The 26,371-nt window shown below is 43.5% G+C and overlaps 2 protein-coding genes and 1 non-coding gene across 3 annotated transcripts; all 3 read right to left on the reverse strand.

The window, feature by feature from the left end:
- Positions 1–246: 246 nt before the first annotated feature.
- Positions 247–6,315, reverse strand: kri1 (KRI1 homolog). Its single transcript, XM_076753561.1, has 18 exons — positions 6,113–6,315; positions 5,894–5,970; positions 5,700–5,802; positions 5,506–5,608; positions 4,713–4,767; positions 4,554–4,603; positions 4,357–4,477; positions 4,185–4,262; positions 3,967–4,076; positions 3,633–3,861; positions 3,329–3,499; positions 2,757–2,835; positions 2,485–2,600; positions 2,214–2,376; positions 1,999–2,129; positions 1,034–1,098; positions 853–948; positions 247–758 (listed from the first exon to the last, which is right to left on the reverse strand). The coding sequence occupies exons 1-18, from the start codon at positions 6,195–6,197 to the stop codon at positions 263–265; spliced, it is 2,328 nt and encodes a 775-aa protein (XP_076609676.1). The 5' UTR covers positions 6,198–6,315; the 3' UTR covers positions 247–262.
- On the reverse strand, positions 1,244–1,343 carry LOC143334749 (Z30 small nucleolar RNA). The gene has a single exon (XR_013078352.1). It is a non-coding gene; the product is annotated as a Z30 small nucleolar RNA (small nucleolar RNA).
- Positions 6,316–10,974: 4,659 nt separating the features above from the next.
- ldlra (low density lipoprotein receptor a) lies at positions 10,975–22,456 on the reverse strand. Its single transcript, XM_076753427.1, has 18 exons — positions 22,246–22,456; positions 19,308–19,433; positions 19,061–19,183; positions 18,542–18,922; positions 18,326–18,448; positions 18,109–18,231; positions 17,880–17,999; positions 17,486–17,611; positions 16,224–16,395; positions 15,912–16,139; positions 15,662–15,780; positions 15,413–15,552; positions 15,108–15,249; positions 14,163–14,300; positions 13,663–14,031; positions 13,164–13,244; positions 12,887–13,050; positions 10,975–12,771 (listed from the first exon to the last, which is right to left on the reverse strand). The coding sequence occupies exons 1-18, from the start codon at positions 22,328–22,330 to the stop codon at positions 12,715–12,717; spliced, it is 2,817 nt and encodes a 938-aa protein (XP_076609542.1). The 5' UTR covers positions 22,331–22,456; the 3' UTR covers positions 10,975–12,714.
- Between the last annotated feature and the right edge of the window lie 3,915 nt (positions 22,457–26,371).

Here is a 26,371-nt window from a genome sequence, read left to right on the forward strand (position 1 = left end):
TTTAACTGCATGTTTATTAAAGGTTTTGTGAAATCTTAACACAATATGCATGTAGGAAGTGAAACAGGTTCAAATCTCTAATCAACCTCAGTCTAATTTTATACTCATTTTTAAGTACAAAGTTAAATTAGAAGAAAAAATTGGAGCCATCATTTAAATGTTTCTTTCAGTTTTTTTAATTAATGAAAACGTCAATGTGAAGCCAGAAAACAATGAAAAAGTTCATTTCCATTTATTCTTTAAAAAAAAAAAACAACTCTTATCACTCCTTGTTTTTCTGCTTCTCTTTCTTCTCCTGTGCTTTTCGTTTCTGTCTGCCGAGCTGTCTGAAGAACAGTCTCTTGGGGTTCAGACCATAAGCTTTCAGTCTCTGTCTACTGAACTCCCGGCCACCTATTTTGACCCCAGAGGTTCCTGACGCGAGCCGTCCACCTGAATGCTTGTGCTTCCTCTTGGACCATTTGGGCCTCTCAGTCCTGTTCTTCACCTCAGGCTTATCTTGTGCTTCCTCAGCAGTAACCAGTGTCTGAGGCTCCTCTTCCTGTTTCATCTTTTTCCGGGGTATCAGAATCTCTTCCTCCTCTCCTGCTGCCTCCTCTGCTGCCTCTCTGAGAGCTTGGGCGAGTGTCTCTTCTGTGGAGTCCACGATGGAGGCAACGGCACCGGGCTCTTCTCTGCCTTCATTCTCTGCGTTCTTCAGGCGATCTCGTCGCTTCTTCCCCACCTTGGTCTTAGCCTCTTGCCCCTCTTTATCCTCCCTGTAGATTAAGTCCAGATAAATATTGTTACACATTTCTACAATAACAGTGGATGTATTACCAGACATCCAGCTGATTCATGTGTCATACTCACACAGAGTATACAGAGCTCAGGATTTCTTTCTTCTTCTTTTCATTCTGGGCCTTGATTTTATAGTTCTTCAAATCACTCATCTCTTCCTTATCAGACCTGAGAGGGCAAAAGAAAACAGTCACAAATGAGGTGAGACAAGAGAGCACATGTAACACTTGACCATGAAGGACAGAGGCAGTACCTGAACATGCAGGTCTTCTTCAGAGAGCACCAGTGGTTCAGCTCCTTATCATCAGCATTTAAAATCTGAGGGAAGAACCAGAAACTTCAACAACTCGTGTCTTTATGTAACGTCTTTGGTCCATTTTCTTCACACCGGGGCAGACTTTCTAGAGTTTGTCTGCTTTAAATGTCTGATGTTTGCTGCTGCTCGACCAAATCAGTGTGTGGTCTGCTCAGAGAGAAGATTAAATTGAGATCATTCCCTGGTCAGAGCTCTCCCCGGAGGAAAAGCAATACCAGATCAGTCACCTCAACACTCATCACTGCAGCATCATCAACAAACATCCCATCAGCCTGCATCATATCATTGTTCTCAGTTTGTTTAGACCAGATTACAACTGACCGTTCGCTAAAACCTTTCCCCAAACAGAGTCTAATCACAGCAGAGCAACCTTAAGGAGGCACGGCAGGTGAAGCTTTGGATTTCTGCACATGTTGAAGTGCTGTGTATGAGGCTGCAGTCAGAGAGAGATGTTAGAAACAAAGACTTTGGATGGTGGTTTCTTCTCAGATCAAACAGTGTTTGACTGCCTAGCATAGCTGCAAACGTTAGCTAAGTAGCATCACTTTGAGGGCCATAGTCATTTCATACAGCAGCATACAGCAGAGTTACAGATGTTAACAAGCCCTGTTCACAGCTGGCACATTTTAAGTTTAGGCTAACATCAGTAGCTCTGTCCTGCTGTTTACTGATTTGGGGGAAAACATACAGTTTGAAAATACAAATAAGAACTAGCTAACTAACTATAATGCTATGATTAACATGCTGTACACAGCAATACAAGAACACGAAGTCTTCATTTCCATGTCTTCTGCATGGATCACAAACTGAGACATGCAGCTGTTTGGATGGTACTTGCATGGTAAATATGGTCTTAGTGAACGGTCAGTTATTTGGAGCTGGTGAGGCGCTGCTGCTCTCACCTCGTCAGTGCTGAGGCCGAAGTCGTTGGCCAGGACCTGCCTGTAGCGGAACCTGCATGGGAGGTCGTCTATGATGTCCTCATAGTCCAGCTTGTAGTACTCATCCAAGTACTGCTCGAAGCTTTTCTCCTCTGGAACACCAACAACAAACTTCCTTAAACAACTACACACCTCAGCACCTGCTGGAGAAAGTTAGGAGGCTGACTGACACTTACGGGGATCAAACACAGGTTTGTTTCTGGTGATGGCCTCTGCGAAGTGAGACTTTTTTCTCTTTTTGCCCATCTGTGGCATATCTGTCTTCTGCATCTTCTTCCTCTCCTTTTTCTTCTTCTTCTTGGAGGCGGTCTGCTGGCTGGGGTCGTAGTCTGCATCCATCTATTTGAACAGGTTGACGCTTTGGTGAGCGAGTTTCTCTTTGTGCAGCTGATCTCTGACCAGCTGAGAGGATAAAATAAAGCTTTCAGTAGAAATCAGTCGACTCACAATGAAGCCTTCATCATCGCAGTGAAACCCAGCAGCGTCACACTCCTCTCCATCATGCTCCTCTTCACCGTAGTCCTCTTGTTCCTCTCCTGTCCATGTGTCCCAGTTCCAGTGCTCTGATGAGCACACACACAAGCCAGAGTTTACATCCTCAAACTGTTGCCATCTGCAGCACAGCAGACTTAAGGTGACTGAATTACTACTACATTTAAGTAAAACATGCAAGTGTCAACACCGCTGCATCAGGTAACATGACAAAAACACAAGCTTACCCTCGACTTCACCATCATCACCGTCGAACTGAGGCTTCTCCTGCTCTTCTTCTCCGTAGTATTCATCTCCAAAGAATTTCTGCAAACAGGAAGAAACAACAAACGTCGCTGACGATGAGTTTAAATGTAAGTGGAAAAGGAAACACTGAGCGCACTCTTTCTGCAAAGAGCAGCTGCAGCGTCTTTATCAGCCAACATGTGCGTTGACTGGTTTAATTAAAGAATCTCAATTGGTCGACAGCACACCTGAAGTCTAATTAGCCAAACAGAGTGCACCTGTGTGGGTTTGGAGGCGAGCGCAGACCATTGTGTTGAATCACCCGTCTTCAGTTATGACTTTTCAAACTGACGCAGGACCAAACACCACATCAAACAAATGAGATCCCAGCCATGTTTAGAGGAGGTTTGAATGGATTCTACAACTGCTGAGCTGTGACTGGACAATCACTGTTTAGGGTAGGAGTTACGCTATTGGTCAATTAAGCGAGCATACAAATACCAGTTCAGCAACAGAGTGTGTATGTGTGTGTGTGTGTGTGTGTGTGTGTGTGTGTGTGTGTGTAGCCACCCACCTGCATGAGTTGATCGTGTTGCTGTGGATCGAATTCTCCCTCCAGGTCAGTCTCACTGAAGGCGAGCTGCTCGTTGCCAGTCAGCTCCTGAAGCCTCTTCAGCTTCTCCATGATCTCGTTTCGCTTCAAGTTCTTCAGCTGCTTCAGCTGCTCGCGCTTCTGCTCTTTCTCCTGAAATAGTTTTTGGGAAAGGGAGCGAAGGAAAAGCAGAGAAAGAGAAAGGTTTGGTTATATTAGCAAACGAATGAAGGCATATTAGGATTTAATGCAGAGGAGCAGGCAGAGCGTGTCACATGACAGGCACCTTCGTCTTCCTTTCTTTCACTTCCTCCCGTTTGCGTTTCCTGCGGTCGTCTTTGGAGCGCACGGACGTGGCGATGCTGCGGGGGTACGTCTTGACCTGCTGAGCGTCGGGCTCTTCAAAGCGGAAGTTGTAACGTCTCTCAAAGTTGTCCTGCAGCTCCAAGAAAGTCTCCCCTTCCTCTTCAGAGTCCTCCACATCGTCCTGGACCACCTCATCGTAGGTTGGGATCCTTAATGCGTGGATGGAGTGTTTATTGTACATGTTGTATAATTAGGCTGTGTATGAATGCTTTATGAGGAAAACGAAGCTAACGTCCGCACAGGAAGCAACATACCGTTCATCATCATCGTCCTCATCTCGGTAGCCCTTGTTGAGCACATAGTCTCTCAGGAAACGTTCCTTCTCGTCCAACTCCGGGTCATTCCAGTAGTCCCTTAAGTATTTCTGTCTCAACACAGACCACTCTCATTACTCAGCAAGTCAAACCCAAGCCTCTGAAATAATTTCCCCGACATGCTTTCTCACTCTCTCTCCTGTGCATTTCACACTCACCATGTCCTTCACCTCCTCCGGACCATCGAGCTCAGTCTGGCCTTTCAGCCACTCCACATAGTCTGCCTCTTCTTTATCCTACAAACGGATACAGACACAGTGTATCCTCATCTGTAATGCTGTCATACGTTTCTTATTTCTATTTAGGAAGTAACTGGTAACAGTTTCTGACCTTCTCTTCCTGTGTTTTGATCCTCCTGGTCAGCAGCTGGGATCCATCTCCCTCACTGCCCTTGTTGTTGTCATCGTCGTCTTCGTCATCATCATCGCTGTCCTGGATGAACTTACGGAAGCTGAAGAGAGATTTTAGTTTCCATAAACAATCTGCGAGTTATACTGTCAGACACGTACAGACGGTTTGAGTCTTACCTTTCCTTCAGCTCCTTCTGCTCCTGAATGTAGCTCGGAGATGCAGCTCTCTTTGAAAAAAACAAAACAAAAAAAACAATAATAATGAATAAAATATCTGTCACTATTGAGTATATCCATTTTCCAAAGGGAACAAAATTATCTGGTAAATCAGTCTACCTCAATTCTCTTGGCAACCTCCTCATCATCACTGTCATCATCATCTTCATATTTGCTGTAAAATAGAAAAAAAAAGTCAGAGCCTGCATTCATCAAGAATATCAAAAATACCCACTATCATGGGTAAATAGTGTAAGTGATAAAACTATCGAGGTATGCAAAAAAATATGTTTCCAAAGTGAAGAAATAGCTGGTGTCACATAATGAAATGTAAACATGGCAGACTCTGTAGAAGAGGACCCACACCTTCTGTAGATATAAAATAGTCATTCTAAGATAAAGAACATGCAACAATTTGTGATTTCAGGTGATTACACACAAATGAAAACATATTTATGAATGTTATATTCTATTTCTGCCGATAGAGCCTGCAAAATCTTACACACTGGTCCTTTAAATTACTGGTCGTGACAGACCCAAACATCAGTTTCAAAGCTTCAGGACCCTGTAGCTGTATGGTTGCTGGGGTCTTCTGTTTTAGCTCAGAGAGCATGTGCTTTTTCTTTTGCATCAAAAAAAATTACATTTTCATATACATTTATTGCTTGCCAGAATGATGTTTTTTAATAAGCTCACTGTGTCTCTGACTGAACGTCCTATACTCGTATTTTCTAACAACGACAGCCTTCCAACATTATCAGCAAAAATAGGGGTAAAGTCCCGTTAGGACTCCTGGTAGAACCAAAAATGCATCAATTTGGCAGGTTAGGACACTTGATGAGCCACCGTGATGATAATTGTGGTTCAGACACATAGTGGACAGTAAATGATGGCACATCAGTGTCTCACTCACCCTTCTCTTTCCAGAATGACTTTACGCTCATAGTCCTTGAGATACATGGGCTTTACTTCCGTCTTTGAGGTCGAAGGCTTCTTCTCATCACTGGTGGATGCGCCTGAAAACAACAGATTTCCATCACTTATGTGTAAAAAATGAAGATGTCTGACAGGCTGTGAAAGCAGCACACATGACAGCACTTCAACCACCTTCTGAGTAGAACATTGCATCGTTCTGGTAGATCTTCGGGTCTTTCTTCTTCAGCAGTGACAGCGTTCTGTAAAAGTCTCTTTCAACTTGCGGGTCCAATTCCTGGGGGGGTGAATAAAAGTAAGACAACCCATGAAACACTCCGGCACGTTACTGAGCCACTGCTATGTGTTGACAGAGGGACGATGCTAACCGCTTCACTGTCATCAGAGCTGGACTCAGACGACTCAGAGCCGCTCTCATCAGCTCGGTCTCCGTATCGGTCCTTCACTGCACAACGACACACAGCACACACACATTAATCCCAAAAACAGGTCAGCGTCGTAGGAAACGACTCAAAGCCAGTACACTCTCCCACGTTGGGTTGTTAGCATGATGGTTTAGCATCGTTAGCTAAGAGTGACACACTTACGTCTCTGCAGTTCTTCTTTCTGTCGGTATTTCTCATATTTCTGCGCAAACCGGGAATTGATTTTTAATTCCGACTTGTCTGACATGGTTTTAATGAAGTAGATAAAATAGTTTTAAGATGGGGTTAAATGTACACGCTCGTGAAAGGAAGTCATTCCAGCAGCTACATGCGCGTGTGAAAAGCTGAACCACGTGGTTTCCGGTGCACAGGTCAGGGATTACATTTATTGAGCGATAGAGGGCGCGCTAACACAAATGTTCACTAATCAAAACGTGATTTTATTTTCAGTTTCACTAATGTTTCACTTCAGTCTTGGAGGTATTTTCTACTGTGACAGACAGAAGCAAATCTCAAGAATAAGTCACAAATTATTTATTTAACTATTTATTCACAAACATTCCCAAAACTTTTGCTTGCTGAATTTCTTTTCCACCTTTTAGAATTAAGTGGAATTAACTTCTTAATCCTCTTAATCTTAAAAACAGTAAAAAAGCAATGGGTTCTTAAAATATAGAAACACTGTCTGTTAAGGTGTTTGTGACCATCCCACTATAAACACCAAGTTGTTATGACGGATCAAGTTATTCATTTCTACTCCATGTGAAAATTAGCAAACATCAGTGGAACATTGACATAGAGACAGTAAAAATATCTGTCAGTGTTTATCAGTCAGTCACTTACAGTAAGTGTGTACACCACATATCCCTCAGGGAAAATCATATTACTGATTGGCAAAGTGAGCCTGATTGTGGAATCACTTATCGGACAGAACGCTTTGCCCTCTCTGGACTACGGGAGAGGATGTTTACTCCATGTGGGAAGAGCTGAGGGGTCGAGGCTGTATGACGGCTGAGACTAAACAGTACGACGTCATGTCCCATTGGAACGGGTTGGGGTGAACAACATGTGTAGGAAGAGCTTCCAGATTAAACCTTGACTGACGTGACGTCAATATAGACCACAGACATCAAGAATGTCCCTCAAGGTTCCTCATGTGCTATTTAGATATAAATTTGTCATCAAGACAGATGCCAAGATACTTTCATTCTGTAGGCCCTTCAACATTTCAACTATTGACAGTCGAGATATGCAGATTACAAGTCTATGTTTTTCAATCTTAAGAAAACCATGAATTATCTTTAGTTTTCTTTGTATCAGCTCAAAGACGAATCACAGAATGTTGCAGTGCATGTAGGGTTGCGACTAACGATTATTTTCACTGTCGATTAATCTTTAGATCATTTTCTTGATTAATCAATTAGTTGTTTAGCCTATAAAATGTCTAGAAATGGTGAAGAATGTCAATGAGTGTTTCACAAAGCCTGAGATGACGTCCTGCAATGTCTTGTTTTGTCACATCACAAAGACACTCAGTTTACTGTCATAGAGGAGTAAAGAAACCAGAACATATCTAGATTTAAGAGGCTGGAATTAGAAAATATGCCACATCAGTAACATTCATTCATTCATTCATCTTCTTTACCCACGCATCCCATTTCGGGGTTGCGGGGGGCTGGAGCCTATCCCAGCTAGCAATGGTCGCCAGCCGATCGCAGGGCTACATACACACACAGACAGACAACTCACACACTCACACCTACGGACAATTTAGAGACCAATTAACCTTCCTCTGTGGGAGGAGGAAGCCGGAGTGCCAGGGAAGAACATGCAAACTTCACACAGAAAGGCCCTGCCCGACCCAGGGTTCGAACCAGCAACCTTCTTGCTGTGAGGCACGCGCACTACCTGCTGCGCCACCGTGCCGCCCCATCAGTAACATAATATATATGTTTAATTCATATTACATTTCAGAAGTTGCAGATGAAGTCATTGAACAACTGACAACCCATCATGAGTCCTGAGCAAATTATTCCAGCAAACCTTGCGCCTAATAGAGCCAATAAAAACTAGGTTTGATAAAGGAGGATTAGTTGGTGCTGTATTTATTTTGTTTATAATTATCTAATAGGATGCAGTGTTTTTAAGCTAATGATGCAGTAACATGAAGTGAAGAAGGGGTGTAACTCAAGGATCAGTGATGTTTTTTTTGTGTATGAGTGATCTTGCAAGAACTGCAAATGTATGCTGATGACACTGTTGTATGCACACATGCAAAAACAGCTGAGCTAACAGCTGTAAACCTAACAAGTGCTGTGTTGCTATGTCTTGATCTATCATGTTTTTGTGAGTAAGCCAATTTGTGTGTGTGTGTGTGTGTGTGTGTGTGTGTGTGTGTGTGTGTGTGTGTGTAATTATGGATCCAAATCTTCATTTTAAGAAATATGTCCAGGATATCGGTGCATGCTATAATCTGCTATGATCCTCTCAAACTTGTCTTAATGTTTTGCATGTTAGGCTTAAGTTAAACTATTTAACTTAAGTTAAATAATCTGAGTTTTGAGAAATTTGGACAATATTCAAATTTGTGTCTTGTGTATTTATTTATCTAAATTTGCTTCACATTATCCACCTCTCCTCTTTCATTTCCCATCAAATAAAGGAATAAATTGACCCAAACATTAAAAGCGGGTAAGAGAATATGGTATCATCCTGTAATTTCTCAGAATATAAACTATAACATCTAAAAATGTCTTATCCTCTGTGAACAACTTCGATCAAACTGTCAGTAGTGTGACTGGTCAGGCTGTTTTCTGGTGGGTAGTGTGTGCCCCTCAAATGAGTCGGGTCTCTCTCACAGCCTGAGCAAAGGTCAGTGATGGTCCAGGGACTGTGCATCCAACTGGTCGGTCTGTTTATGGAGGATCACGTGTGCTGTACTGTTGTTTTTCCTCACACTTTGGGAGATCACATGTCTTAAACATGGGATGTCTTTTATGGGACCCTGCTCAGAAATGATGTGATTGTACAATATGGGTTTGCCATGTTGATACTACGCCAAAATTTAAACATTAATTAGCATTAATTGTATAATGTGTATGAATGAAGTTGAGTCATACCAGTGTAAAAGCAAATAACTTCAAATGTGTTGTGATCAAAATGAGCTGTCTTTAGTAAACTGGATGTTTAGGCTTTCTTTCAAACGGACAAACAGGACTTATTCCATTCATCTGTGGACGTAGCCTGTCGTACATGACCTTTGTGGTCACATTAATGATTAATGATGGTGAGAGAGTCAGATGAAACTAGTCTTTGAAAAGCAGATATTTTCCACAGTCTGTGCAAACAAACACAAGGATTGAGAGTCTCAGTGACAAAGATTCAGAGTGACTGCTGATGCCGTGGATACAGCTGTATTAACGATCAGAGGGAGATCCGAAAGTGAACTGCCTGTTTTCTTATCTGTGTGTTTACCCTCATGTCTATAGATGTGTTGCTGCATCTTTTCCCTGCCTTTTGCTTCCCTTCAACACTTCCGCTTCACCTCAGCCTTGAGCTTTGCACATGATGTGCCTGTTGGTGGGTTTGACCACAGATCTGCAGGGTCACAAAGATCTTTGTCTTGCTTCTCTTCTCTGACATCTGGTGTTGTGTCTTACTCTTAAAGCTACCATGAAACATGGATTTCAATGACGTTGTTTAAACATTGTTAAATTAAGCTATGGCCACATTGTCAGTGTATCTCTATTTTACCTGATCTTAAAGGATGACACCTTAAAACTCATCAAACCTCTCAAAGTGTGTGTCAAAGTTCTAGTTTTCTATGGAAAGGAAAAGATGAATAAACATATGACAATATGTTTGATATGTCCAACAAGCTGTGCGTGGGGTCATGGGAAGCCCTCAGCTCAATATGCTATACTGTTGGCTTATAAAAAGAACATCTGACAATTTGTGTCCATCAATCCATCAGAACTGTACACTGATCAACATGTAAAGAAAACATAAACATAATTGTATTACCAAATAATGGGGGATATTTGTTAAGGCTTTCCAGCTCTCATGCATGCTTTATTCCATCTTTTATATGGAGAGACTCTCACACACTCACACTGTAACTTTTCCTATCTGTGACCCCACAGTGTTGAAGAATTTCTAAGAAACTCTCTGGTTTTGCCTTTCGCTGTGATGGCCTGACATTCTAGGAAAAGGGTCTCGTTTTCCACAGAAGAGCTACAAAAGCACAGCCAGCCCCCTGAAAAACTGAGAGAAAAAACCCTCACTGCACGTTTTCTGCCATGTCTGCATACCACAGCTGTTGGATGAAAACAGTGGAATAGCCTGCTGTACATTTTTCAAAACCGTCCATCTGTCACATACTGTAGCCAGACTTTCAGACATGCACGATAACAACATGGAGAAGGAAAGCAAGACATGGCTTTGCATGAAAAAATGTGCCAATAATATAGTTTATTTTTGAAACAAAATGTCCGTCTCGTGTAGAATTTCCCCCTTTACTTACATTCTTACATTGTACTGCTGAATTAAGATGAATAGAAAACTCAAGTTCATGATTCCGAGCCAGGGCGGCTTGTACCCCAGAGGCTGCTCCTGCAGTTTTATGTATCTGGAGAGATTGTAGCTCAACAAAGAAACTCAATGAAACTCAACCCTCTCAACAAAAATATAGCAATTTTGATTTAAAATAAGTACAAGTCCATGTATTTGTGTTACAAACTGACATTGTTAACTGATTTGTGAGATTAAGAGTTGAAATAGCTGAAGTTAATGAATATACAATTTTTAAAGTCAGCATTTTTCAGCTGTCAATTAAAAGGAGAAATGGAGAAAGAGCTCAACAAAAGAGCATTTAGTTTCAAACTAAATCAACTCTATCAAGTCTGAAATGAATGTGAACAAGTTGCATCAATGCAAATTCAGAGTCTTCAGAAACTGAACACAGACATCAGTGATTCTATAATAAATAGAAGCATTTATTTATGTACAGCAAATGTGTAAAGTTTACAACAAAGTCTAAAACACTGACATTATTACCAAGAAACAGTCAAGAACAGATATTTACATTTATGAACATTATATGTACAGGCTGAATCTGCACTGTTAGTTGTGGATGTAAATAACTTTATGCACAGCTTCACGTCTTTTTCCTAAAAGCCTCTCAACAGTCATGAACCCACATCACAACAACGTCTTTGTTAGGTGTAACCTCACCTGCATGTAACACTGCCACATCCCTCAAACAATTCACTGTAAACAGGCCGACACAATGAGTTCAATAGCACCAACACGAACATGTGAACAAAATATGTCGTTAAAAAGGCACACATTTTTCAGCAATACAAGTAAATGAGCTCAAACAGCCAATAAGAACTGTAGGCAAGTCTAAGCGCCGGCCCTAAAGGGAGGATGTATGTAAATATGCACGTGTCGTGGTACAGAGCGTTAGACACGGCCCCATTGGTCACACATGTTTGCATCAAAGCTTTTTGGTCTTTGAGGAATGCAGTGGTCCCCCCCAAGAGGCGCACGGGGAAGGAAAATTTAAAGATGGCTCCGCAACGCAAAGACAGCCGATCACAAATCAGGAGCTGAGAAACTGTAAGGAGAAGCTCAGTAACAACAGCTGCTGAGGAACGCCGTGTTGTGAACATGTGGCGATACGTGAAATCTGAAGACTACCACAGAGTGCAGTGTAAATCAAGGCACGGACACAGCGTGCAACGTGTTTTCTTTGAGGTTAACTACAGCAGCTTCTTTAGGTCCCTTTGGATGATGTTTCCACATCACTACCGAGGCAATAGCTGGTGTAAAACTCAACATAACACACACACACACACACACACACACACACACACACACACACACACACATATCATTATGAGACTTACTGAGGTCACATTGGTTAATCTAGAACATGCAGAATTGTTACTAGTATTACATTCACCTACTGTATGCTCAACTTTTAAATCCGCTCTAGTTTTTGTCTTGGGATAAGAGTCAGGTTCTTGAACAAAGAGAAATAGTTTGTCATTTTGGTGATATGGGCTTATTTGCCTCATTGGCTGAGACTTCCATGAGAGGACTGAGGTAAGACAATGCTAGCTACCTTTAGACAGAACTAGGCTAGCTGGGTTGCCCTGCTTCCAGTCTTTTGGCTAACTGAGCTAACGTGCTGCTGGCTGTAGACTCACCATATGGATATGTTGTATAAGAGTTTGATATAAGAGTCAAATTTGATAACGCTCTCTGAACAGGAGTACAATTTAAAGAAATAATAAACAGTGATATTTACAAAACTCATTTGTCAATTCTACCTTGCACAAGTTTGAGGAAATTCACAATTATGAGTTGCATCAAATGACCTCACTTAAACTGCTGCTTGAAAAACATTATGATATTATAAGACTTGATGAGGCTTCACGTGCAGCAATGACACAGTTCTCCAGTCATCAGCATCACAGTTAGTATGACAGGAAAAACAATGGAGTCCATGAGGTGATGATTTGGTGTGATTTGGTCAACTGTTACCTTGATGGGAAAAAATATATATATATACAAAACTTGCTACCTGAAAAAATGTTTCACCCTGGTTTTTCCTCTTAGAGCGCTTCTCCGTCTGTGAGGATATAGTGGTTCAAGCTTGTCTGATTCTGGTTTCTTTGTGCTGTGTGAGGTAAAAATACAAAAGGACGTCCAAGGTAGCTTATCATCGAGGCTCTTCTTTCCAGTCTGCGCGATGTTTCTCAGTTTTCTATGAAGGCTGGATTGTCTGCCTCTTCATCCAAGCTCACAACTTGTTTCTGATGGGACAGCAAATAAAAAGGATGTCAGAATAACGTATACTGCAGCCTGTATCTGCTGATTACAACAGTAAAACTGAAATAGGTCAGTTGAAGTGACTCTTCTTTGACTCACTTTTGGGTAGGAGTAACCGTCAGGGCTGTGGCTCCTCCATATGTGCACTTGGTCCTCAGTGGTTTTCTGATAGACAGGGTTGTCAAAGTGGATGGTGTTGGTGTTCTTCAGCCTGTAGTTCCGCCATAGCAGCATGCCACCAGCAGCCACCAGACAAACGATCGCTACATGGGGAAGGCACAGTGAGAGGGACGCAGAGGGAGATGAGACATGATGGTCGATGCTGTTATTTCAAATCATTTGGATTTTTGGTGCAGAAGCTGACAAAGCAACTCACCCAGAGGTAACACAATATACAGAGCTATTGGGGTGGGGGAGGTAGTGGTGGGTATAGCTGCAGCAAATCCATGGCGGAAATCTGAAGCAAAGGCAAACACAAGACCAGAAGTTAATGATACATGAAGCTGATCTGTACTATGCCCAATGTATGTCAGAGCAGACAGCAGTGCACTCACATGACTGCACCGCATACCATGCTCACCTTACCAACTTTAGACTGACTATAGATGATAGATCAGGCCAGTGCAGTGTGATAACACACTTAAGTCTTCAAGAAATGTTTTAAATATTAAGATTACTGTCACAACTGTTTTGCAATTGCTTCTTTACTGGTGCCTTAAAGGTCCTCAACTCAGACATCTAAAACCAGAGAGTCAACTGGCAACCAGGAAACTGTTTCTTAGAAGAAACTACCAGAGTCACATGGTCCTTTTCCCAGACTTCATGTTTGGTTAATATTTGTCCAACACATGTTGTAAAATGGTACTTCAACTTGCCTGGAGAGGTGACTGAAGTGTCTGTGGCGGTCTGGGGAATTTTAGGCTTGACCGTCCGGGGTGACTGTTTCCTTGGATCAGGTGTGGTGGTCCTCATAGGAAACTTGGTGGTGCCTGGCACTGGCTTGGCTACAGCGCTGGTGATTATGGTGGGCACTGCAGTGGTGTGGACCTGGGGTTTAGGTGTGGTGTGGACCTGGGGTTTAGGTGTGGTGTGGACCTGGGGTTTAGGTGTGGTGTGGACCTGGGGTTCAGGGGTGGTGTGGACTTGGGGTTTAGGTGTGTTGTGATCTGGCACTGGTGGCTGATGAGGTGGGTTAGGGTTAGCTGGAACTTGAGGCTGCACAGGACCTGCAGGTGTTGGCACAGCTGGTGAAGCACAAAAACAGAGGAGGAGTGAAAGTCAGAAACAGGACTGCTTGAGCTAATGAAATGTTGAAATCAGTATCATTTTTTTAACACTATTATACGTTATATTTGCTCTTTGATGATTTACATACCAGGCACGCATGTCCTCATATCCCTGGCGAGCATCATGTTATCCGGACAGACACAGGTATATTTGGGGGGATGCCTGCCCACTTGAGGAGCTGCCAGGCACAAGAATTCACAGCCAGATATCTGGCACCAATCTCTCCCTGCAATGGAAAAGAGGATGAAAGTTTAATTTAGTTTCACTGCTTCACATGAAGTGATACTTTGAAGCATTATCATCATTACCTTACTAAAACAAGAGTTCATTCACTTCTGAGAGTTAGATAAAAAGATTGAAGTCACTCTCATGTCAATACGCTAAATGTAAGCTAATAAGCTTAGCTAGTTAGCTGAGGCTGTCACAGAGACTGGAAACTGCTAGCCTGGCTCAGTCCTGTGGTGACACAATCCACCTACCAGCACCTCTGAAGCTCACTAATTAGTGGAAACAGCTAGTTTCCCTCTGGTTCCAGTCTTTTGGCTTAGCTAAGCTAACCAGGTGCTGGCTCTAGCTAGCTGCATATTTACCATACAGACGTGAGAGTGGTATCACCATTACCATTACTATTTTTTGCTGAACAACATTGTCCCCCAGTAGCACATGTTCCAAGGCCCAGGGGCTGGGAACTCTGGATTAGAGGGGCCAAAATTTGCAATACTAGGGACATTTCTGATATTGATGGTTTTTTGTTTTTTTGTTTTTTTTGTTCAGTTGAATGAAAAATACCAGTGAAAGCATAGTACCAAAAACTTTTTTGGTGTTACAGATTGTTCTTTTGTAGCTGAAGTCTGGGAGGAACTGGCAGTGAATGACAATGTTTGGCCAATAGTCAGTATTTAATGAAAGTTCTACACTGATCTGATAAGCAAACCAAAAACCCTAGGTTGTTTTGATGTAACAATTGCATAAATAAATCCAACCTTTACCAACGTTTCAGAATTATTAACAGTGTGAAAGTGGTGTATCGTACCAGCAGGCTGTTTGAGGTTATGGTAGAGAATAATGTCTTCTGGTGATGACAGGTGCTCCGCCAAAGGTGTAATGTCGCCACCCGTCAGCCTGTTTGCACTGAGGATGGCATTGTTACTGACGTCCGTCCAGAATACTCTTTCCTGGAAGCACAAAAAACAACCAAGCTTGAACATTTAAGTGGTTTAAGACAGTAGCAGCAGCAGAGGAGAATACTTCTGAGCACGTGTGGTGGAGTCTTTGGCAGGTTGTATTGGACAGGCTCTGGGTTTATGTGTAACAGAGTTTATCAGTGTAAACATCTACCTCAAACACAGTGAGCCCCAGTGGGTGAGCCAGCTTGTGTTCGTCAATGATGAGGGTGCGTCGACCACCGCCCTGCACGTCTATACTGGAGAGGGTGTGCAGCTTAGAGTCCACCCAGTAGAGCCGCTGGTTCAACAGGTCTGGGGAGGAAGGAGACAGGAGGGATCAGCAGGTCAGACCAGAGTGACCCCTGGCATTCATAGGAAAAAAACAACTTGAAACCAGAGAGATGTGAATGCTAGAGTTTACCAAGTGTAATCCCATTAGGCCACACAATGTTGTCAGTGACCAGAGCGTTGCGGTCTCCTCCGTTAAGACCCCCCTTCTCAATCTTAGCAGGATACCCCCAGTCAGTCCAGTAAATGAAGCTGGGAGGGAAAAGATACGTTGTAAATAAAATTTTATTAACTAAAATACTGAAATCAGGAATTCCTTTTTTATTGTACACAAAAACAAGAGTCTAGGAAGGATTTAGGCTTTTATTAGTACTAGTACTTACTTGCTGTGGGGGTCGACCACAATAGCACGGGGTTTAGATAAGTCTTGGTGGAAAAGAGTTTTGCGGCGGCTTCCATCAGCAGTTACCACGGAGATGGTGCTGCGAATGCTGTCAGTCCAGTACAGGTTACCATGGATCCAGTCAAAAGCGATGCCTTCAGGAGCATCGATGTCGCTACCTATGACTGTGCTGTGATGAGTGGAGTCTTCAGCCGAGTCCATCTGAGCTCTGTATTGGAAGTGAAGAGCTGGCGTCAAGCGGGAGCAAAGGGAACAGAGACACTACGTTCACTCTGATTTCACTCCTGCTCACCTGTAGATCTTCTTTTGGGAGATGTCTGACCAGTACATCTCTTTGGTGGCCATGTTCATGTCGAGAGCCACGACGTTCTTTAGACGGGGGATTACTCTGGTGTACTCACTTTTGTCCAAAGTCATCTTTCTGACTTCGTGACGGTTGGTGAAGAAAAGGTAGGCTATTGTACCTACAAAATCGGAGTGGACATGTTTGTTTAAGATTGAACTGAATTTTTTTTCTAAGAAATCAACATACATATGCTTGTGTTTTCATTTTAATCCGACTTCAACAGCCACACAGGCAGCAAACCATCTGGGGTGGCTGATGTTGTTAGCCATTGTTTTTTACTGTTAACTGCTCTGGGATTTGAGCGCTCTGTCAATTACGCTGTGAGTTTTGACAGCCTGGTCATTTGCTGTAACCACAGATGGACCCATGAAAGAGACAGCTCTTTTGTATGATGTGGGAACAGAAGAACACAACTTCTGGGAAATGCCTGTGAGTCTTAAATTGCTGACAGCTGATAGCAAACACTGCAAACATGGATGTGCTCCAGTTACAATGGAAGGTAATAACTCATCTTGTAGCAACGCCAGCCTTAAAATGTCAGTCAACCGGTGCCGTGAACACCGTTTCCACAAATATGTCCATAAATTGTTGACAAATTATGCAGCATAGCAACAATTCAGCCTTATCCAGACTAATCCACACTAGGAGCATAGGAGGGAGCTAAATTTACTATCTTCATAAACATAACAGGACAAATAACACTTGAGAAGACTATTCATCATCTTTCAACTATGCTTGCTGTGGTAGTTGGTGTTATTGGTGTTACATGGTGTTTGGGCATACACCAATTACACGTTACATGCCCACCGCCCCACTGTTCTTTTATTGGATTAAAAGCCATTATCAGTTACAAACTGAAAACTGTCTGCTCCGTACAGCTTACACTCAATGCTAACAGGGAACCTGATGACATTGATGATCTGCAATCTGTAAATTTTGTCTGGTGGAGGCAGCAGCATCTTGACGTAACACCTCCAATCTACACACGCCTTCAAGGGCACCACAAGAGTCAGGTTGCAGGAATGGGGCCTGCGGCGAAAGCTCGACCGGGAATCAAAGTAAGCACTCTGCAGATATTGAGCGTCATCGTGAGTTTATTTACCGGTGAGTGAAAATTTCCTCACCCTGGAAACCCTACGCTGAACATCAGGCTGTTACATAATTATGCAACAAACACTCTGGAAAGAACTCAAAATGGTGATATTTACCGATGGCCTTGCAGGCTTTGGTCGCCGGGTCAACTTGGTAACCCTCCTCACACTGGCATTTGTAACTGCCTATCTGGTTGATGCAGATCTGGCTGCAGGTGTCTGGGTTGGCACACTCATCGATATCTGACACAAAGAAGGAAAAAGAAGAAAAAATAAATAAACGAACTACACACAACAGTGTAATGAAACAGGAGGAATGTTGAGTCATTGTGTCCTCGAGAATTACGAGCTTGCTCTTTATCTGACAGCACAGTCAGTGACATTTGCGAAATCTGAAGTTTGCGTCAGAGTAAACAGATTTCTTGGCATCATTTGTTAATCTGACTAAAGTTCACATTTGCATGAAAACCTGAGAACATAAAAAAGCACAAAATGTGTGGGAGACTGTTACCTTCACAGTGTTTGTTGTCAACCAGGCTATATCCAGCAGGACACAGGCACTCGTAGCCGATCTTCAGGTCATTGCAAATATGAGAGCAGCCGCCGTTGTTGTACAGGCACTCATTGGAGCCTGCAGTGGGAAGAGTAATAATAGCGTTCTCAAGCTGCAGACACCCTCATTAAATACAAAGACATAGTAATTAAGCAGACAGTTATGAATGAGAGGCCTCTGTACTCACCACATTCCCTAAGAGGCTCATCTGACCAATCCCTGCAATCACGCCGCCTGTCACACACCTTCTCCATGCTAATACATTCCCCACTGCGGCACTTAAACCTGCTCGGGCCGTCACAGTGGGTTGCTGTGCATGAGACATGAAAATAAATGATTGAGATTTTGCAGTCCATTTGGCTGCTAGCGACCAGGACAGGAAGGGTAGGGCAAGAGATTCATACCATTGACACAGCCAATTTCATCACTCATGTCCCTGCAGTCGTACTGGTTGTTGCACTGGCGACTGCCATGGATGCAAGTGCCATCACCGCACTCAAACTCATCAGGGCGGCAGGTGAGATGTGCTAGAGGGATGCAACATGCAGACATTTGGAATGAGTTCGACAGATGTTGATTTGAAAACAAGAAAAAAGGAAATTTTTCCCAAAAACACTTACCACAGTCAGCTTCATCTGATCGATCCAGGCAGTCAGCTCCTCCGTCACACTTCCAGCTGCCGTGGATGCACTCTCCACTGCCACAGCGAAACTCCAGGGATGAGCACTGATGAGCGAAAGCAGTGGCAGGTCTCTGTGTGCCACAGGTCTGGGGCCACTCATCTGAGCCGTCGGGGCAGTCGGCGTCACCATCGCAGGCCCACAGGCGTGGAACACACACGGTGTTGTTGCACTGGAAGGACGCAGAGGTGCAGGTGATGGGCGGGCACGAGGCCTCGTCACTGCCGTCATCACAGTCTGCCTCGTCATCGCACACGAAGGAGGACGACACGCATTGGCCGTTCGTACAGCGAAACTCAGTGTTTGTGCACTGCTTTGGTGCTAAGAAAGAGGAGACACAGCAGGGATCAGAGGAATGAAAGACCAGGAACACTTTGGAGACAATAAATAGGGAGGCAATAAAATAAGATAAATCACACAATAATGAGGAAAGGTAAGAGAGATGCAGCCTGTCCTTACCACAACTCTCTTCATCAGCTCCATTCTCACAGTCATTTTTTCCATCACAGCGCCAGGTGCTCGGTACACACTGGTGAAGGCGGTCCCTGCAGCTGAACTCTGTCGGTCTACACGTTCTGGCCACTGGAAGTGAAATACACACAAAAAAAAGAGTAGCTGAGTGCACATCATCCTCAGACTGCGTGATAGGTACGTATGCAGAGCAATAGCAAGTCCATTCTCAGGCTGAGCGACACATGATACTCACTGCAGGTACCAGGAAGTTCATCTGTGCCGTCGCCGCAGTCGTCTGTGCCATCACACACCCATCTGACTGTGATGCATTTCCCATTCCCACACTGGAACTGCCTGCTTCCACATGTTGTCAATGCATCTATGACAGACAGATGTAAACACACAGTTCAGCTAAAAGGGCCATTGTTTTAATTATCATCTATCAAGGGCCAATGCAGGAAGACTCCCCATAAACACAGACATGGCTGCAAATGAAAATCACACTGAACAATCCATCCAACCAACAGTTGAACTATTTCATTTCAGAGCAGATATAACATTGGTTCATGTCTCAAATCACAGGCGATGTAGAGAAAGTTGGTTTTAGTTCACGTGCTCCTCCCCAGGTGGGTTTCATTACAGTATGGGAGGGGCTATGTCCTATAGTGAGCAACTGATGCTGCCAGAGGAGAAAGGGGCTGTGAGGTCATTACTCACAGTCATAACGCTTACCCTACCACCATAACCATAACCCTAACAACCCCCGACATGCCGCGCACATGAACAAACACACACGTGAACGTGTTGGTTGTTTAAATAGGCAGAGGCCACCAGTCAAACAGGGATGTATGTAAGCAGACCTGCATGCTGTGGTCAGGCTTTATCAGGGAGCTGCTGATATGTACATTCAGACTCACGATAGGAACCTCGTTTTGCAGTGTTTATGATCCCCCGCTGGCAACAGTTCATATGCTGAAGACAGTCGACCTACCAACCCCCATCTTTAATGGACCCAATGAAGCCACTGAACCGGAACCACCAATTAGACTGTACATCAGAGAGGCAGCACTTTATGAAAAGGTACTTGAGGCCATTCCTCCCTCTGACCCCGGGGGCTCCAAAACCCTAGATGGCCACCTGTTTCTGAAAGGGGCAGGGGGGGCACACACTACCAGCAGCTAGCAACTAAGCATTTAGCATCTTCACAGCCTGACAGAGTAAATGCAAGATTTACTTTTTTACAAAAATGTCTGGTTAAATATTTATGTGTAAGTGGGCTATTCACATTGGTGCTCTATTAAGGCGGACAGGGAAAAGACACATCATAAATTATGTGTGACTAAATTCAAAGCAATGTTGTAAATCATAATAGCTTCTGAGTAAAGTCAAACATCTGGTGCCATTGGTCCTGCTCGATGCTTTCATGGTTAAACAATGAGAGCTTTGACTTCTTCAAGCTTCTGCAGGTCAGGGAAAGGTTTTGGCCACTTAAGCAGTATTTGATGCGACTCCTAATGATCTACAACTTCTGTGTTATGACTGTGAAGTAAATCTACTACTCACTGTTCGGCTAATCATTTCTTTACGACTCCAAGTGAAAGGTGCATTGTTGCCATTGCCATAAAGATCAGCTTCATGTTGACACACCTGGTCTTATCACAGGGATATCCTTGTGGGTAATGTGAAAGATATTTGGGCAGTGCAGTATGAAGCGCTCCAATCATTTAAGGTAGATTTTAAACTTTGCTTTTCCATGAGTGTGTGAGAGAGAAGGAGGAGAGCAACCTGTGATAATGAAAGGTGGAAGCTTTCGTTTGATCTGTTCTCATTCCCTGAAAGTCATGACACATTACCCAAACCAAGTTCGCGCTGGCTATGTATTTGCTTAATGGGCTTAAAGTTCAGACCTTGATGGACAAACTGGACAAAATGGCAGCATTATTGACCAAGTGCAAATCATTGCTGGGGAAATAACATATGTGCACATGTTTGTTGCCCAGTCTGTGACGTCTGGTGTGTTTTATTGATTTGCCATGAGGTGAGCAGAAAGACCGCGCCTACTCTTTTAAATATTTGGAATAACGCCTACAATCAGGTGTCGCTTTCTGGTCAGAAAGTTGAGATTAACACGGCATTAAAAAAATAATAATAATAGTGATCACTTTGAGATGATGAATTTCTCCTCAAGGCGGAGTTTCTCCGTGTGAACTTGGGGGAGAAGCAACTGTTTCACAACATGGGGGACAGACACATCTCAAGACAATGCGTCTGTGACTGGTGAGCCAGTTCCAACATGTTTCAGCTCACACCATTTCCCAGAACCGACAGACTGGGAACAGGTCTGACAGTGACTTCTCGTCAGGCTGAGTGTACAACCAAAACTTAGGGAATGCAAAACAATGTGTCTGTTTGTATTGGACGATGAGCTGGAGGGTTTCCATTCATTTCCATAACATAGGGTGTTTCAGGTGATGGGAGCAGAGAGCCTCCTGCAAACAGGCTAGACATTGCATCATGTAGGAAGAAAACTGTGTGCACTACCGGTGGAGCCCAAATCCATTCAAATGCTCTCCTGACAGATTTTTCTGCAGTGATTTAAATACAAGTGGCGCCAATTCCCACATTATGAATGAAACAGCTTTAAAAAACCGGCTTTTCAGAAACCCCGCTTTCCACCTTTACACACACAGCATTCACACTGCTCAAGCCTGATTGGCTGCTCGAGCTTCTGCGAGCTGAGCGCCGCTGAATGAGGCGCACAAAACATGCAGCTTCACTCAAAAGCCGGCAAGGATAACAAAGATAAAACGCACAAGTGGAAGCTGCAACCATAAAAAAAAAACATGCATGATAACTACTTAATAGTGGATTTGAACTGTGAAATGATGCAAAGACATGAGGAGGAGTCGACGTGAAATGTTCACAGTGAAAAAGATGGGAGAGATTTGACCTACATTCTGTGAATAATTGCGCCCTCCCCCCATCACCTTGCATCCGGTGCTGTCAGAGGAGTGGGCAATTTAAACCCACACGGACCGAATACTACTCCAGAGTGATTTTTTATAGCCTAGTATTATTAATATGTATACATATTTCTATCACATTACATTCAAGCTGAAGCACAGCACTGATGGCACGTTAAAAACAGAGATCATTACATTTGAAATTGAACTCAATCAAAGTGAACTTACTTGTCTGATCAAGGCAGCAGATGAGAAGCAACAATAACGCGTAAGGCGGCCGTCCCATGTTTGTGAGCCGCGCTGTGAGACGCATCAACCCTGCGGCGCGTTAAGGTCTCTGATGGGACTGTTGGGGACACTGACAGTGATATGACTGCTGACTGACTCTGCACCGACTTCAGCAAAGGCTCTGTGCAGTGATGGGTCGCTGGAGGGTCTGATGAGGGATGCTCTGCACACTGTAATGTTTGACAACAACATCAGACCCATTTCAATGTGGTCCAGGGGTGGGTGGGACCCAGAGGGGCCCTGGAGGGGGGAAGGCGGGATCTGGAGTGGTGTGATTTCTGAGGCAAACGGCCTCAACAATTGGGAGGCGGAGCTCCGTGGAGATGGATTTTACTATGAGTTTAACCCTTTCAGAGAGATGGTAGAGATGGTATTTGGATGCATTTGTCAAGTTTCATGTTCTTGAGGTAAAGTAACCCTGAGGCAAGGCATGGTCAACAGGGACCGAGGCAGGGATCTGAAACGGTCAAGGCAGCATTAGTGGCCGAGGTTAAGGGGGAAAACAAAGTTTAAAATGTATGAGAAAAAAAAGTCGTTAAATTTCACAGGTCATTTGTCACTACATCCTGCATGGACGAATATATTTAACCCCATCTACCCAATCCAGTCAAAATATACAGTACTGGTTCTTGATGTATCCTCGTTCTCCCTTTTATTCTAGAAACCATATGATTTTTTTTTTTTTTTCCCCTAGCAATTGTTTGGCTTTTCTCCCCACAAAATTCCAACTTTTCTCCCAAATATTATGACTTCTTTCTCTCTTTTTTTTTTTTTTCTCCCAGAAACTGTACCATTTCCCCCAAGAACATTACAACAGATTTCTTCTCTAATATAGGATGTCCACAGTCAGCTGGTTTGAAGTCCAACATTTGTCCCCAGATGTGGCCTGTGACAGCATATAAAACTGGCAGCTGACCTACTTTATCAGATGTTCAATATTTAAATTACACAAGCAGTGCTGGTGTTATAACAAGTCCGGTGTCTCTGTGAGGACAGGAGGTGGCTGATTTACTTAATGCAAGTTTATCACTGTCTACTGCCAAAAGTATTGGCTCACCTGCCTTGACTCGCATATGAACTTAAGTGACATCCCATTCTTAATCCATAGGACGTTTGTTCACCCTTTGCAGCTATAACAGCTTCAACTCTTCTGGGAAGGCTTTCCACAAGGTTTAGGAGTGTGTCAACAGGAATTTTTGGCCATTCTTCCAGTGGCATATTTGTGAGGTCACACACTGATGTTGGGTGAGAAGCCCTGACTCTCAGCTCTAATTCATCCCAAAGGTGTTCTATCAGGTTGAGGTGAGGCCAGTCAAGTTCATCCACACCAAACTCTCTCATCCATGTCTTTATGGACCTTGCTTTGTGCACTGGTGCACAGTCATGTTGGAACAGGAAGGGACCATCCCCAAACTGTTCCCACAAACTTGGGAGCATGGAGTTGTCCAAAATCTCTTGGTATCCTGAAGCATTCAGAGTTCCTTTTATTGGAACTAAGGGGCCAAGCCCAGCTCCTGAAAAACAACCCCACCGTAATCCCCCCTCCACCAAACTTTACACTCGGCACAATGCAGTCAGACAAGTACCATTCTCCTGGCAACCACCGAACTGAGACTCATCCATCAGATCGCCAGATGGTGAAGCACGATTCATCACTCCAGAGAACGCGTCTCCACTGCTCTAGAGTCCAGTGGCGGCGTGTTTTACACCACTGCATCCGACGCTTTGCATTGCCCTTGGTGATGTATGGCTTGGATGCAGCTGCTCGGCCATGGAAACTCATTCCATGAAGCTCTCTACGCAAAGTTCTTGAGCTAATCTGAAGGCCACATGAAGTTTGGAGGTCTGTAGCGATTGACTGCAGAAAGTTGGCGACCTCTGCGCACTATGCACCTCAGCATCCGCTGACCCCTCTCCGTCATTTTACGTGGCCTACCACTTCATGGTTGAATTGCTGTCATTCACAATCGCTTCCACTTTGTTATAATACCACTGACAGTTGACTGTTGAATATTTAGGAGCGAGAAAATTTCACGACTGGACTTGTGGCATGGGTGGCATCCTAGTACCACAGGGGGATTCACTGAGCTCCTGAGAGCGACCCATTCTTTCACAAATGTTTGTAGAAACAGTCTGCATGCCTTGGTGCTTGATTTTAAACACCTGTGGCCATGGAAGTGATTGGAACACCTGATTTCAGTTATTTGGTTGGGTGAGTGAATACTTTTGGCAATGCAGTGTACATGCAATTTAATTAATGTCATTACTTTAATCAAGTAAAATACAAAAGATATATGGAGTACAAAGTTAACTGACCAAAATACTGATACAACAGGCTCACTGACCAGCGAGTACAACTTCCTGATACAATCTTAAAAATAGCCCATAAAGTCATCAGCATAGCTTTCATCTTCATATCTCTACTTCCTGAACTGAGGTAGGTCACCACTCATAAATAACGAGCGGCACGTTATTTCAGGTTCAAAGTCTCAAACGTTGCTGATTTACATCAGAGGAGGTGCAGAGATAAAGCACATCTAAAGATAAAACTTGAAAATACAACCTTGAACCATGCAGAGAGAGCGCCATATATTTCAGGAATATACATTTTTAATTGAATAGTTCAATTATCCAGATGTTTCCTTTGAATGTACATGGAAGGAGCACTGGAACACTGTCAGTGGCTTAAAGAACAAGAAGCTAAAGCACATAAGCTGGTCACAATACACTGACCCTGTTACTATCAACCCCCCTGACTGAGTCCATTTTATCATGTGTGACTCTCAGCATAACTCCACGGATTAACATAAAAACTAGTGACATTTCAAAGACACATAAGACACAGGCTCAGTCATAGCTGAAGTGAGCACATGAGGAAACCATCACAGTGAAAACAAAACGTCACCCACGCAGTTAAGTACAGAGTCTGGTTAGCTGTGTCTTCACCTCAGGGCTGAAGATCTGCCTCACAGAAGCAAATGGAATTCAAGGATCAAGGCCAAGGCTGTCACACTGCTGCCAGCGATACAATGTGTGTGTGGTGTCCACTTTAAGAGAGAGCAGCACGATGGAAGAAAAACAAAGTGTATGCGATACAGATACAGTGACACTGATTCTTTAGTCAAGTAAAAGCACCAAAGTACTGCTTACATGTTAATGAGTCAGCAATACCGTCAGGGGTAGGGAGCATTCTGCATGATGACTACTTTTGCTTTGATACTTTAAGTACATTTTATTGTAAATACATCTGGTTACTTAAGTAAAGATTCAGATTTGACTGGTAGAGGAGTATCTGTATAATGTGGGATCGCTACTTTTACTTAAGTAAATGATACAAATAATCGCTCTGAAATGTAGTAAAGTTTAAAGGATCATAAAATAGAAACAATCAAATAAAGTAGAGGTACCTTAATATTGCACTTAAGTACAGTATTTGTGCAACTGTACTTAGTTGAAGCAGCTACTTTAGGAACTCTACGGATCCAGTGCCACGTACTGTACAAGGCACTGTTTCCGTCCCATGTTGGCCTTTTCCAGAGAGTGAGCCCACCCACCTCTCACCCCCACTCTACTGCACATCGGGGTCCATTTAATAAGAAGTGACATGGAATTTTCAGGCCTCTGCTAAAACTGGGTCCTTTGGGTGACCGACTATGAAACATGGAAGGTTTTCTAAACGGTGCCGGAGTTAACCTCTCACTTCCCAATGAGAAGTCAGCTGAATGCTGCGAGCCCATATCCCAAAACATGCACACACACATCCCCCATCCTCTTCTTTCTGTTTCACTCCTTTCTGATTGAAACAATAGGTGGGGAGGCAGAAATTCCTGCGTGCCCTGACAGAGAAAGCATGAATAGAAACAAGAGTGAAGGTGAGGTTCACAGAGTGAACAGAGAGTGCCACAACTGATGGCCTTTCATTAAGCACAATCTCAACTTTCTCACCTCAGCCACTGGCAACACTTTCTGGTACTTCCAGTATACACCCCCCCCCCCCCCGCCCCCCCCCCCCTCCCCACCCCACACACACACACACACACACACACACACACACACACACACACAC

Source organism: Chaetodon auriga, chromosome 16, assembly GCF_051107435.1.
Source record: "Chaetodon auriga isolate fChaAug3 chromosome 16, fChaAug3.hap1, whole genome shotgun sequence".
NCBI classification, from domain to species: Eukaryota; Metazoa; Chordata; class Actinopteri; order Chaetodontiformes; family Chaetodontidae; genus Chaetodon; species Chaetodon auriga.

Coding starts and splice junctions, on each gene's coding strand:
- kri1 (XM_076753561.1), bottom strand. CDS start 6,197: ATGTCAGACAAGTCGGAATTAAAAATCAATTCCCGGTTTGCGCAGAAA. Junction 4,604..4,712: donor AGGTTGCCAAGAGAATTGAG/GTAGACTGATTT, acceptor TTTTTTTCAAAG/AGAGCTGCATCTCCGAGCTA. Junction 949..1,033: donor AAGAAGACCTGCATGTTCAG/GTACTGCCTCTG, acceptor TTGCCCTCTCAG/GTCTGATAAGGAAGAGATGA.
- ldlra (XM_076753427.1), bottom strand. CDS start 22,330: ATGCGTCTCACAGCGCGGCTCACAAACATGGGACGGCCGCCTTACGCG. Junction 13,051..13,163: donor GTATATTGTGTTACCTCTGG/GTGAGTTGCTTT, acceptor TTCCCCATGTAG/CGATCGTTTGTCTGGTGGCT. Junction 12,772..12,886: donor ACGGTTACTCCTACCCAAAA/GTGAGTCAAAGA, acceptor CTGTCCCATCAG/AAACAAGTTGTGAGCTTGGA.